The sequence below is a fragment of the Metopolophium dirhodum genome, chromosome 5, assembly GCF_019925205.1.
Source record: "Metopolophium dirhodum isolate CAU chromosome 5, ASM1992520v1, whole genome shotgun sequence".
In the NCBI taxonomy this organism is placed as follows: domain Eukaryota; kingdom Metazoa; phylum Arthropoda; class Insecta; order Hemiptera; family Aphididae; genus Metopolophium; species Metopolophium dirhodum.
The window spans coordinates 28,904,880-28,920,562 of NC_083564.1; the positions used below are offsets into that span (position 1 = coordinate 28,904,880).

The window sequence follows — 15,683 nt, forward strand, 5'->3', positions numbered from 1 at the left end:
TAAACGACCCGACGGCCGTATATAGAGAGCGACTGCCGACCGATTTCTATCTACCTGAAGAGTACCTAAAGACCATGGATCTTAACCTTTAGCACAAAACAGTTTACATACATATTAATCACTAAAAATAATAAAATGAATGAATACAATTTATAATTTTTCCATTGATTTTAAAATGTTGGTGAAACACTTATTCTAAGTGACTAAGTCCATATGAAACACTTGTAGTTAAGAACCACTGTTATGGTCTATACTGCAGTGTTTCCCAACTTAAATAATTACTCACGGAGCCTTTGGAGAAACTTTAAATTATATCCATATTTTATCATAAGATAGGAACGTCCTAGCGAGTAGGGGAGCTATTCTAAGTTCCAATCGTAATTCAAATCAAAAATATTATTGATCAATTTATATTTTCCCAAATTACTCTAATACGGGACCCTTGGCGCCGGCTCGCGAACCACCAGTTGCTAAACACTGAACTATAGCTACATAAGAAACCGGTATTAAAGCCATTAATTTAGGCTTGACGCGTATATATTGTATGACCTCGCGGATGCAGCGATCGAAAATACAATGCCTAGGACCTTGTATCTACCTATTCAAGATAAAATACAGTATTATTATACTATATAACCGAAATACGATGACAACACAGCATTATCGTCGTGTACCCAAGTGCCTATAAGTAGTATAATAGAATCCCAAATTCCAATGTGTTAGTTTACAAAATAAACGACGGGTCTAAAGGTAGGTACATAATTCGCTACCCCGTCGACCGGAGGCGTTTTTTTCCGTTAAAATGTAATATAATGATATAGCTAATAATTCATAATCATATATTGTATACATTTAGGTATAATATTATATCGATGCAGTGTACGGTGTAGGTTAGTATATATTATATACGAAATACCTTTATACAATAGTAACAGTGTTACAAGTTGTAGGGTTTTGGGACTTCTTGCAATTGCATGTTTTTTACAGTGGTCGTAGATAATTCTAGGTAGTTTATAAATTTATTTTATGAAATGGCAAAATTAAATACAAAGTTTAAATTTGCATATTTTTGTATATTTCGTCATATTTTAAGAAAACCGCGTATATTTCGAATTTTTTTTATTTTTTGTACCTACACACTATTGTAGGGAAAAATCATTTATGGATAACATTCAAAATTATTTCTTGAAATAAATTATGCTTAGGTAGGTAATGTAGCATAGGCGCATATACATCAAAATAGATGGACTGCGCGTTTTAGCTTTTATCATGTATGTAACAAGCACAGAAGCAACATACGTATGTTTATATATCTGTGGTAACAAGTAAATAATAGTGGACAAATGTCTTTCTACATGTTTCTTCCATGATAATATAATACCTTTGTGTATAATTTACTTATCACTTTTATTTGATCCAAATAATACCTTAGAATAAAAACCAAAAAAATGTTTTTCAATGTTCTTCTACTTTCTCTGGTTATGTTAATATGGCTGAAATTTTTGATGGCAAGGGGGTAAGAACGCGCAGACCATGAAAATTTTCAAGGAGAAAAATTCGATACCTATCTACGTGTCGATATGTGGATTAGTTACGTATCAACAGGAATTATAGTTACGTAGGTACCGACTCTTTTCGAGGTCTGAGTCGATACGGGTCCGGTCCGTAAATTTATCCAGCCGCCCGCTCCGTGAGTACAGGGTTGTAATCTGATATTTAATTGTGTCGTTATGCCATACTCCGATAAAAAAAGGTATATTATACATACAACATCGGTACACCCTTATATACATCATAATCGTAGTATATGGATAAATCGTAGTATAGGTACCGATATATTGTAATATACTAATATATGTATCGTAAAATATTTATATATCGAATATTTATATGTATAGTAGTATAGTAGTATAGTAGTAGAAGTAGCTAAGAAATATCAAACTGTCACCACGTTTTTCAAGAAGAAAAATTCGATACCTACCTACGTTATAGAATAGTTATGTACCGATGCTTATCGAGGTCCGAGTCCGATACGTATCGCTTGTATATTGCACGGCTAACTTCTTGAACGCTCTTGAACTCCAATTTCTTCCCTGAAAATCTTGAATCTATATTATGTCCACGATTTAAGATAATACTTAGAAAACTGTTTACATATCGAGTTGCTATAGTGATAAGGTGACAAATATCACAGACTAAGATATATAGGACTGGAGACGAGATGAATATTGTGGTTACGAAATGTACTACAACAGGCGGAGTTCGGGGGGATATTTTCCTTTTAGCATTACTAGCGCCGTCTTAGTTGATACTTTTGGAACTAGAACATATCATGCAAATGTCTAGTTCCATAAGTATCCACTAAGACGGCGCTAGTAATGATAAAAGAAAAATATCCCCCCGAACTCCGCCTGTTGCAGTACATTTCGTGGTCAACCCCTCACACCCTCCAACCTTGTCGTGTCCAGTCCTGTGTATCTTAGTCCATGACAAATATAATGTATTTCTCAACACCGTTAAACTGAAACGCCAAAACAGCTCTTATTCTACTGACTGGTGCCATCTAGCGATATGATGAATTTAACCTATATGATATTATATATTATATAATACGAGCATAATAATATTATGTCATACGACAGCAGCAGCAGCTGCTGAAGTAAGTTTTGTATTATTGAGTTTCCACCATAATGCCGCTAGATGGCACCAGTCTGTACTTCCACAGTTGTTTCGGCGACTCAGTTGGACGGTGTTGAAAAATACGTACGTCAAAATGATAGTATCATAGGCCGATATTTAACCTGTATAATATCTTAAATTGTGTTTATATCTATGCGTAGGCGCAAATATAGTGTTTGAGATTTGGGGAGGCTGAAGCTTGAAGCCTTACCATTATAATATTGAATGAGCTTAAAATAAATGTTGGATATTATGTTTGGGAGGATGTTAAATTTGTTGGTATCATAATGATATTATGCCTATGGTAGCCACCAGTTACTACGAATTATAACATTTTAATATACGTATAGTAGCCACGCAAGGTTAATAATACTATTATCTATAAGCATCGGTAGTCACGATGTGAGTACCATCTTTAATCTGTGGTAGTGTGGTACAAAGACTTCTATGGGTGCATGCTATTAGTTTATAGGTCTATGCCCGCTATGGGTGTACCTATGTGATTAATATTCCATTTTATATTATTTTCATGGAATATTCGATATTGTTTGGTTATGTTGTTGTGCTTACTGATAACAGTATAAGACTCCCACAGTCCCACTCAATCAGTGGTTAGTTAGTTAGTACAAAATGTCCATTTTATTGTCCAATACCGACATTCGTATTGTGATTTGTGGCTGAGAATATTTCCTATAATATTTTACTCTAATACCTATTCACTATTTAGTATTTGTTACTTTGTTAGTAATTATTTATTGTGAGTTAGTGACTTACGACCACTTGGCATTCGTTAGTAGTTCAATACTCAGTGATTACTCCGTGGCTGTGCTTTCCTTTAATTGCGGTTTTGCGTTTAATCATAAAATTAACGTTTCATAATTTACAATAACTATTGACTATTTTATTAGGTATATTGTTGTAACGTTTACTATATAAGATTTTAGTGCTCCAAACATTTTATTATTTAATACATTTCAATAATTAAATAAGCGTAGATTGAAAGGAGAATCGAGAGGAATATTTATTAATTATAACCTACCTATATATTTTGGTTTATTGATCTAAAAGGTAAATAATATTTTAATATTTTATTTTAATTAAGTAGGTAGGTAGTTTCTTAAAAAAAATGTAATTTTAAACATTTTCATTTTGATAGTTCTGGGGCCTACAGTGCTTACATAATATGTACCTATGATCATGTTATTATTGTATTATTGTATTTTTTAATCAACCGTCCATGTGAGTATGTGATTATTTTGCTTCTGTGTTTAACATATAATGGTAATGTACCTACTAATGAGGTGCCATATTATGCATGATAGTGGAAGAAGTGCACGAGTGATTAGAAGAGTGGTGAACAGCATTTGAAAAGAAGTGACTGGGATAGGAGTAAAACTAAGGCAAAAGTTAATTATTTTGGAGGAAGTAATCTAGAAATTGTTGGGACAAGGCATGTGATGATAATGGTTAATGAAGAGTGTGTGAAGTGAATAGATTCAAGTAATTTGGTTTGTTGGTAAAATAATGTTGGTTTTGAGGATGACATCAGAAATAGAATTATGTATGGATGAACGAAGTGTAGAGAATCAGGTATTTTGTGTGACATGAGGATGTCGTTGTGATTAAAAAGTAGATTTTATAACGCAGTTGTAAAACCAAGTATGTTGTATGGATCAGAATGTTGGGCAGTGGACATTGAAACGGAACAGTATTGAGATGATTTGGACGTGTCATGAAAAGAGGATGCTTGAGTATATAAACAAATAAGGAAAAAGTGGGAGGGGAGAACCGAAAATAGATGAATATTATATTGGTATACCTCGCTATATAAACTAATTCGACAGGGATGGACAATTCACCTATGACACTTCTTATAAATGTTATATGATTCCATTAAAATAGCTGGTATGAGTAAAGGTAAAGTGGGTTAAGTCCTATGCAGGCGTAGAACAAGAGTGTCCGAGCATATAGTTGGAAAGGAACAAACAGAAAAAGTGTTGTAATAATAAATGTCAAATACTGTAAATTTTTAAGTTTTTTCAAATATTGTACACAACTAACATTTGAATGTCTGAATTATGAGACAAGTGTTATCTGCTCATTGTATTAATGTTGTTCTTAAGAAAAACACATCTTGTTCATTTATTGACTAGATAAAGAGCCAAAATTAAATTTAAAGTGAATTTTCTTTTTTATTTTATTATTATTGTGTTATTTTACCTCACAAATCTTCTTAACTCTTGTGTTATCCATCTTAGTACTATGATATTAGCCCTCAGTTATACACATATACTATACTTCTCAGTTCAAAAACAAATTAATATATTATTATTATATTATATACCAATATACCATGTATCCACGGAAACAGGGAACACTAAATCCAAATTGCATAAATAAGAGCTATTTCATATTTTCAATTATTTTTAAAATAAATTTACAATCTGTGAGAAGTTGAAAATCTAAGAATTTTTATTGCTGTGTTAGGTGATGACAGAAACAAAATTAAACGAACAGATAAAACACATTTTAAAATCAAAATCATCGCTTTCCTCACAATCTAAAATAGGAGTTCTTGTTAAAAAAAATTACTTTGAGCATGCACAGTCAGAGTAGTGAGTAAACGGCTTAAAAAAATTATAAGTCAGAGGAATTTATTGCACAGTGTGTAGTTAAATGTTCCACAAACCATATTAAGAAATATGCATAAGTTACTGATTTATATTAGAGTACCTATACTTTGATTCCGTAATTTCTTCGATTTAATTGTTTAATTTGTATATACAACTTATGGGTTTTGTCAAAGTGTAGTTTCATAATGCTGTGATGTAGCTAATTGTACATTAACTTAAAACATTTTTGAGATGTATTGTAACCTATGTTATAAAAATTATGATTTATTTATCTTTTTGTTAGGTACTAATATAGTCTTTTATAATCTTTTATAGTCGTTTAAATAAGTATGAAATAACTTATATTCTGCATTACGTATTTTTATGATTCTAGGTTGAAAATCTAGAAGATATGGAGTTATGGAGTAATAGTATGTCTGGACGTATAGGAAAAACGGATCAAAGTGACCAAACTGATCCGAATGATAAATCAGAAAAAGTTTATCAGGAGATCCTTAATGGTTGTTGTTTACCTGAAACAATTATAAATAAATACATGGAAATGATAACTAAACTTTCTCCCAAATTGTACGCGTTCAATACAAATTTTTTCACCGCCTTTTCTTATTACGGATACTCCCGCATTCATCGGTGGACCAAAAATGTTGATATATTTTCAAAAGAAAGATTGTTCATCCCTATTTATTTCAGATCAAATAGAATGTGGAGTTTAATTAATGTTAATTTTCAAGACCAATCAATTAGATATTATGATAGCGTTGGAAGCGGATACCGGGGGGGTATAAGATACCAAAAAGTAATATTGAAATTTTTAAAACTGGAATATTTAATGAGAAAGCGAAAATTTTTTTGTACAACCCGTTGGAAGTATATTAATGTGAATAGTTTACATCATGGATTTAAGTTTTGGGATAGTGGATTATTTGTGTGTCTTGCTGCACACCACTTCGCACGGAACGCATCAGAAGATGCTAAACTGACTTTTACTTCAAAATCCGTTGGTGGTCAAGAAAACGTCAAGAAAAAACTTATATTACAACTTAAAAGCGGCTCTTTAAATACTCTGAAAATTTAAAGATCTTTAAATTAAATATAATATTATCTTCTATAAGTTTGGTGTGTGTTATATATGTTGAAACTCCCTTATGAATTATTCAGTTTTAATGTTAGTAACCCAATAGTTAATAAGTAATTATATTTTGGTAAATTAAATATTGGCATATTCATTATGTTATTCTTTAATATTAATTGTTATTGCAAACCTTAAGGTACAAATATAATTTTATGATTATATAATAAATTTTTATTTATTATCGTGAAGTAATATTAATTTATGAATAAATAATTAGTTTATTGTATTTTATAACTTTATGTTTTATAACATTATGTTTTTTAAACTTTAATTATAACTTTATTTTAATTATTCAATTTACTTAGGCTGTATTTTTAATAGAAAACTGTTCAATTATATACTGTATTTTGGTATGTGTTATTTATGTTGAAACACCCTTATGAATTATTTAGTTTTAATGTTAATAAACTAATAACTAATAAGTAATTATATTTTGGTAAATTAAATATTGGCATATTTATTATGTTATTCTTTATTATTAATTGTTATTTCAAACCTTAAGGTACAAATATAATTTTATGATTATATTATAATAAATTGTAATTTATCATCGTAAAGTAATATTAATTTATGAATAAATAATTAGTTTATTGTATTTTATAACTCACATTATGTTTATTAAACTTTAATTATAACTTTATTTTAATTATTCAATTTACTTAGGCTGTATTTTTAAATCAAAACTGTTAAATTACATTTTATATTAATTTTGCAATAAGTAAATAATTAATTAATTTTAAAATTTAGTTTATCAATTACTCTTATCTTCCAATAATTAATTATTATGTGTTCAAACAATTAGTTACCTCAGAAAATTTGATTAATTATTATGCATAGTAAATAAGAAGTTTTTTTTATTACATCATTGCAAACAATTTTTTCAAAAATATATTGTGTAAGCTATATAATGTCATTGTCATAAGGTGAATAAAAATGTTTGATTCATGAAAAAATAGGGATGATTTTGTGTGTATATTATATACATTTGTAAACACTTGGGAATTAAGAAGCAAAAAAAAAACCACATGTTCACATAATATCATCAATATTGAACAAAAGGATATTATGAAGAAACAAAATAATCTCTAATTCATGTACTTGAAATGTAAATTTATTTAAATACTGTAAGTCAGTAAATACAATATGATAATTGATAACTGATAAGTGATAAGTTATTTGGGTTGTTTAATTGGACCAAGATGGTTATAACATACCATCTAAACAATGTACAAAAATATATTACCTATCTATTTATTAATTTAATGGAAGTAATGCAGAAGGTGAAACTCTTCTAGGCAGTTCACCCAAGTCCCAAAGAATGTAGGTACCTACGATTCTATAAATTGTAACATCATTTTTAAAACAAGAACAGTGATATTGGAAAGTAGTTTTTCTATTCAGAACTTGGATGATATAATTCTAGAACACGGTAGAGTACTAGAGTTTATAACCGTGTTCTAGAGTCTAGGATGATCTTAACTCGTAATACATAGGTCTCCGAAAAAATATTAAAAAAATTCAACTGGCCGCTGGACTAGATATTTTATTCCAAGATATGGCCATTAATTTTATAACTGTTTGACATGGGTTGTTATTCATAACAATGAAGATAATGTGTTCCTCTGATTTCCGAGATATAGGGATTGACATTATGTTATGTAGGTACAATGTACATTCGGTGTCGTGTGCGTAGGGTCAGGTAGGTGAATACAATTATAATATTATTAATAAATAATAAGCATAGTTAGATGTCGAGCGTTAGAGACAAAGAAATAAAACCAGTTTTTCGTAGGTACCTACAACACAAAGGTAATAAATTTAATTAAAATAAACAAAATGTAAAAATGTTCATAACTAGGTTGGTTCAGGCCTCTGAGCCTTCGTTGTCTATGTGGTCAGTTATCCGACTACGCATAGGTATCGTCAATCTAGGTAGGTACGGCGTAATATAGCAAATACGCATTGATTTACAGGCAAAATGTGCCGGTTATAATATTATAAATTTTATAACTTATAAGTTATAAAAGATAAAAAATATGGTTGGATAGGTATATCGTATAATGAAATAATATTATAATAACAACTAGGTACAATATTATTATAATTATTATTAATTTATAATAGGTAAATATTTGTGTTTTGGCAAATAATTAGTTCAACCTATCGTAGTTCATATAATATTATTATAAATAATATAAAAATAAATTAATATAATGGCAACATATTTAGTTTAATAATATTATAATACATAAATAGCTCATGACAATCATGTATTTAGAGACATGGTACCTACCATAATAAAATGTTTGCTGATCAATTATTAAAGATTACGGTTATTATAGATATTATGCAATATAGTAGGAAAATTAAATACAGATAATGATAATTTTAATGAGGTTTGTAGATAAGAAATTCAATATTGAAATTAATGACTATCGATGGAAGTTGGTTGCGAGCATTGACCTTTATTTACCATAGAAAAATAACTTAGCATAGAGATAGCCGGTGGGCTATACACACAAAGACGATCAGTAATCGCAGGAACGAGATAATTGCCTAAACACAACTCCTGCAAATGGGTCATTATTAAGGAGTTATGCTTAGGCAATTATTTCGTTACTGCGATTACTGATCATCTTTGTGTGTGTAGTAAATGATCATTTATTTAGTGCGTGTATACTTCCCTACCATCACCCGCGACCCACATCAATTTACGCTTCATTGTTATTTCTTATCTGGTTTATGGTCGCACGCACGCACATGCAAAAGTCCTTTTAAGTCCATTAGAAAACCAATTTATGGAGGTGAAATAGCCGTCGCACTGACAAAAGTTGAGAAGTTACATTTAAAATATCTCAAATAAACGTCTGAAATTATTAGACTGGACAAAAAAAAATAAAATTGTATCTAATTTTTTCTTCCCCCCCCCCCATCAATTGAAAAATTCAGCGTACGCCACTGAGTAGCCCCGCCTTTAAAGTTAAAGGCCTTAAGTTAGGACTCCGAAAACTTTTGCATATTAAATACAGGTTATGGGGGGATTGATCCCTTGATCGCCCCCCCCACCATCAACTTATCAAAATTAGCATTAAATACAATTACAATTCTAATGTTACCTACAACAAAATATTTTAATAGACAAGTTATTAACTAAATATATTAAACATTTTATACAAATCTGATATTGATGAGAACTACTGTGTCTTAAAGTCTAAAAAGGTGGGTAAATGGATGTCGCTCTGCTGTACAGTATATTACAAGTGGATAACTGTAATGGATGGTATTGAATTTTAATTCAATGATATAAAGACGGTCAGTCATCCTATAATATTACAAAGTATTATTCTAAATATATAAACTTATACTATATAATTTTCTGAATAAAGTAATTTATATATAACCTATTTACGTGGAAACTTGTTTTAAATTTTCAATCCTTAGCTATAAAAGTTGAACATTTTATACATTTTTAACTACAAAATAATTATTAAATTTCAAATTTGATAAATTTTGTTAAAATTTGAACTTTGAATGCTTATAAAAAAAAATTGTGCCTATGTATTTTTAATATTTTTCATCTGCTATTGTAACAATATATTAAGAGCCTTGCATTAAATTTTCATGCTTTTTTACCCAACAAATAAAATTTTATTGATATTTAGAGAAGAAAAATAAAAAAATAAAAAACTGACATGAGCGTAAACAGCTTAAAAAGAGTCAAATTATTTAGAAACTAATATAGTAAATGCAAATATAAACGACCAGTTAAAATTTGATGTATATAGGTTCATTTGTTTTAGAGTTATACTAAAAACCATAATCGATTTAGATAAGTAATAACTTATAATGAGTAACAACAGCATGACTAGGTAATTATATTTTAGTGATTTTTTTTCAGTCAATACTCTATAGTGTATACTGTACACCACAGAATTCATGAAACGAATAAAATATAAAAATTACCTAATCCACACTAGGTGTATATACATTTAATGATTACTTATTAATACATATTATTTATAATTCATAGTTTAATAATATAAAATATATAATATAATGTTTTGAACTAATTTTATTGTTGGTAGGTACCTGTTTATTTGAAACATTGAAAATGCAACGATTTATACATCCAATATTCTAATATATTTTCTAGTATTTCTATTCGTGTTTCACTATATTACACTTAGCCACTGATCCGGTTGGATTATTAAATATATTTTTTTTATTAATTTAAGGTCATTACCCACCAGGGTCTATCGTCTATGACCATTGACCACCCACCCGGATACACCTTGAGCATATAGGAGGATGCTAAAAGGTAATGACAGAAACAAAAAATAATAAAAAATAATAAACTAATTAATCAATACATAATTAATACATCCATCGCAATATGAGAGACATCTTGTAAAAATGTTGTATACCTGTGTAAAATTTTCTATACATTGTATAGATCTTTCACATTAGAATCCGCAGAGTATGAAAAACCAATGGACAGTTGGCCATTTATGTAGCAGAAAAAAAATAAATACATGATGTTTTTTTTATTGATATTAACTAACCAATTTTAGCTACTACACTTGCTAATACAATCTACAATTTATACATGTATTTTGTCATAGTATAAATACAATCTAAATTAGAAAAAATTCTAGTATTATTGACTGTTGTTCTTTTTATGTGTTTATTTAATGTACAATTTAAATATATATTTAGTATTTACAATAAATGTATTGAATTTAAGACCATGTATTTCTGCACTTCATTTGAAACCTTCAGCTATTGCGTCCGCATATGGCATATCCATACTATTTGCCTATGGTCCAATTCAAAAAAACATATCTTTAGTTAGAGTTGTTTATTTATTAGCAGCTATTCAACATTAAAAATAAATATAATTTAATGAAACGTACAGATTTTACTATTAAGTATTTACCAACTTGTTTTTGTTTTTAAATTGGACGGACAATATTTTACACTCCCTTATGGGACTTACATTTTAACCACTATATATAATTTTTTAATATAGATACCTACACTATAATAACTAGCGGCCAATAAAGACGTGACTAAATACTTAAGACTTAAAACGTATTAACACGATTGTGTAGTATTCGAGTTTAAACTTACATAGTGTTTTGAATAATTTCAGAGTATATTAGGTACTTTCAATTTTCATATTACTTATTTTATTATATCTTAGGTATATATTTTCAAAACTTTTCCTCCGTTGAATACTCCTGAGCATGCCCCTGACCTCCACTATAATATAGGATATTTTTTCCGCTATTAAATTATATAAAAGGATTAAATTATTCACAAAACTGAATATAATTTTCCTATGAGAGGAACAAAATATCCCCTAGTGTGACATTTTGTTCCGTCTTAGGATATTTTGTTCTGTTTTTGATTTTTAATTAAAGGAACAAAAAATCCTCCTTTATTTTTGTTAAAATATTAAAAAGGATCAAAATGTCTCCATAGAAGAACAAAAAATCCAAAAACGGAACAAAATGTCTCCAAAGGGAACAAATTATCCCAACACCACTCTTGGTATGTCAAAATTGAAAATTAAAATTAGTTTATAAATAGTCAAGAAAAGCAAAACAAAAGTGAAAAAAAAACGATGATTGTACATAATGTTTTGTATGACGGAGACAACACTTCATACAGGTGTGACGTCCTCTTAATAAATTTAGAGCCACTGCACACTGGTGTTGCGAAGAGACGAAGGAGCCGTGAAGTTAATAAAAGTTTGAATACTTACCTGATTACCTCTGTCATGTAGTATAGGTATAATAAATTGTATAAATGTATAATACTATAATATCTGTGCATGAGCCCTAAATAATTTGTAAAATTACCATTGCGAATCGCCACATTGTCGTGTCTTCACTCTTGTGCACACATTTGGTAACACTTATTAGCTACTCATTTCTAATCCATTATCTCTTAGTCCGTAAATAATTTATAATAATATAATACTTATTAGTTTTTTTTTCTATAAATATCAATAAAATTTTATTTGTTGAGTAAAATAGCGTGAAAATTTAATGCAAGGCTCCTGATATATTGTTTCAAAGACAGTTGAAAAATATTAAAAATACATAAGCACAGTTTTTTTTTTATATAAGCATTTTAAGTTCAAATTTAGACAAAATCTATCAAATTCAAAATTTAATAATTATTTTGAAGTTGAAAATTTATAAAATTTTCACATTTTATAGCTAAGAATTGAAAATTTTAAATAAGGTCCCACGTAAATAGGTTATATATAAATTACTTTATTCAGAATAATATCATCAAATATACTTTGTAATTTCATAGGATGACTGACCGTCTTCACTCAGAATCATTTTTCTTATACAATGATATTATATCATTGACTTCAAATTTAACACCATCCATTACAGTGACCCACTTGTAATCTACTGTATGTACAGCAGAGCGACACCCAATAAAAGTTTAAAACTAATACCCCACGTTAATATCTATTATAACTTCCATAGAAAATAATATATATTGATGACATACCTAATTTATTCAAGAACCAAATTATTTTTAACTATTCAATTTTAAGTTCTAATTTTGAACTTGTCTCTAATTTCAAAGATCTTGGGATAATATTTGATTCTAAACTAAAATACACTTATACAAAAAAGCAAATTGATCGAGCTTTGACTCATCAGTTGTTGAATTCAATATAAGCGACTACATTTCACTAAATTTCACATTAGAGAGTAGTTCAGTAATAACGATATTATTATATTACAATATTCTAGTATAGGTACACAATTGATTGCGATTTTCGAATAACACAATCACATTGCCATAATTTATTCGTCGTAAAGCTGGTATAACTTCTTAAGTTGATTGTTAATGTATGTGATTCTATCTATTTGTTGCTAATAATGAATTGGCCATCAAATTAACCATTCTTATATTACCTATATGGCTATACCGGACACTGAGAATTTAACCTACCTATTAAAATGACACCCACCCCAAACTTTTCGGTGGTTCAGTGAACCAAAAAATGCATGATCAAGCCGCCTCTGCATCTGGAATTTGGAGAGTCGAGAACCATCCGAAATCATAACTCATTAAAGGCGGGAAATGGTTGCGCAACTATACCCTGCCAAGCACGATGTTCTTCCGTTGTTTACCTGAGTTGTTAGGTGGTCGGCATAAAATGTTCGAATACATTTCCAACAATATTATTTTGTATACATTTATAATTTTTTGAATGTACAAACGAAAATTGAATAAAATTAGTTTTATACATTTTTATATTGATTGTCTACAACTCACTTTACATACTACGTATTATAATTTCCAGTTTTATTTATTTTAAAACTATTTAATTATTTTTTTTTTAATATTTACACATATATTTTAAGGGATCTATACTTAGTGTGGAAAACATTTCATTTTGAGTTGGATCTGTTATGATTTTTTCTATTATACCATAATATTGCGGTTTAATAAAAATGTTGAGTACTTACATTAATTATTATAAATAGCCAACTCCGCTCGAGTAAAATTTGTCTATTTTTTTATCGTTTTCTGTTTGTCTTCAGTGGAAATATATGATAAATACAAACCTTTATAAACACAATTACAATTTACAATGATTACTTTCATCAAATAATTATCACAGCTAACAAGCAAACTAGATCCCTTAATTTAATTAACGTGTTGTACTATATTATGAACTGCCTTGATAAATAATATTATAATATAATTGCCACCTACCTACCTATATCGATTTGAAAATCAAAATTACATCGAATTGCAATTGCAATTATTTTCCAATGTTTTTAAATTCTAAAGTTAAACATTTATGTTTTTTAGAACTAAAATTACCTCTCCACGTCAACATGATTTGATAGGTGCGTACTTAAAATTAACAATATTGTATTAAAATACCTCGTAAATATGCTTCTAAATATAGAAATAAACGAAATAATTGTGTAAAAAAAGTTTTGTAGATTTCACTATTTAATCTAAATCATGTATTCATGACACAATGTGGTATGATCCCGTTGCGCTGATATCGGAATAATGTTAAGAACATTCGTAGGTTTCATTCATAAAAATTATTTTTAAAGTATTATATTATGGTTGATGATAACTTAACACCTTATGAACTCTTAACATTTGTGATAAATGCAGGTGACTTTGCACCAAACCTATCCATTGCTTTACGAATTTTGCTAACATTACCAGTATCAGTGGCAACTGGGGAAAGAAGTTTTTCGAAATTGAAACTTATCAAAACATACTTACGCTCAACAATGAAAAACGAACGACTTTGTGGTCTAGCCATGATCTCAATTGAACACGAAGTTGGTCAAGAATTAACAGAGAAAAAGTTAGTCGACGATTTTGCAAAGTTAAAAGCAAGAAAACATTTATGAATTATGATTTTTTATTGTTGTATAAATTATATATTAATTGTAAATATTAACTACCATTTATTTTTATAAATGTAAATAACAAACTTTTGTGAAAAAAATATTTAGTGTAATAATGTAAAATGTAAATAAATAAATTGATTATTTATTTCACTGTTTGAACTCCTACAATATAGCCCAGTTTATAATTCATTTTATTAATTTTGTATTAATAATACTAATAATACTATGTACTAATTATATGGCAAAAAGTATTGAAAGGGGCGGCATTTTATTAACTGCACAGGGCGGCAAAATACTTAGCGCCGGCCCTGCATAAATGGCAACAAACTAGCTGACAAGGCAGCCAACGAAGCAATATTATCACCCAGCTTAGTATTAATAAACCAAATAACATTTCAAGACGCACTCATAAAAATAAATAAGCTAACTAAAAGTCTCTGGCAAGACTCGTGGGAGAAGACTTCAAACACAAATAAACTAAAAGAAATTAAAACATCAATCGACCCATGGAAAACTCCTCCACCCTCATCCAGGCACGAAGAAATAGTTACCACAAGAACTCGGATTGGACACTCCCGTCTAACACACTTGCACCTCATAACAAAAGAAGACGGCCCGACCTGTGAACTCTGTGACAAAGTGCTGACAATCAAACATATCACACTTGAATGCCCCAAGTTCATCAACTCCAGACAAATTCTCGGAAACCCATCAACAATGCAACAGGCACTTGGCGAAGAGAACACCAAAAATATATACAACTTTTTCAAAAACATAGGCTTAGCAAAACTAACTTAGAAAAATTATTAATAATTAAAT

The 15,683-nt window shown here is 29.1% G+C and overlaps 1 protein-coding gene across 1 annotated transcript; it reads left to right on the plus strand.

Annotated features, from left to right (window-relative positions):
- The first annotated feature begins 3,319 nt into the window (after positions 1-3,319).
- Positions 3,320-6,573, plus strand: LOC132945155 (sentrin-specific protease 1-like). Its single transcript, XM_061014815.1, has 2 exons — positions 3,320-3,747; positions 5,686-6,573. Exon 2 carries the CDS (start codon positions 5,704-5,706, stop codon positions 6,385-6,387), a length of 684 nt encoding a protein of 227 aa, XP_060870798.1. The 5' UTR covers positions 3,320-3,747; positions 5,686-5,703; the 3' UTR covers positions 6,388-6,573.
- Positions 6,574-15,683: the final 9,110 nt, after the last annotated feature.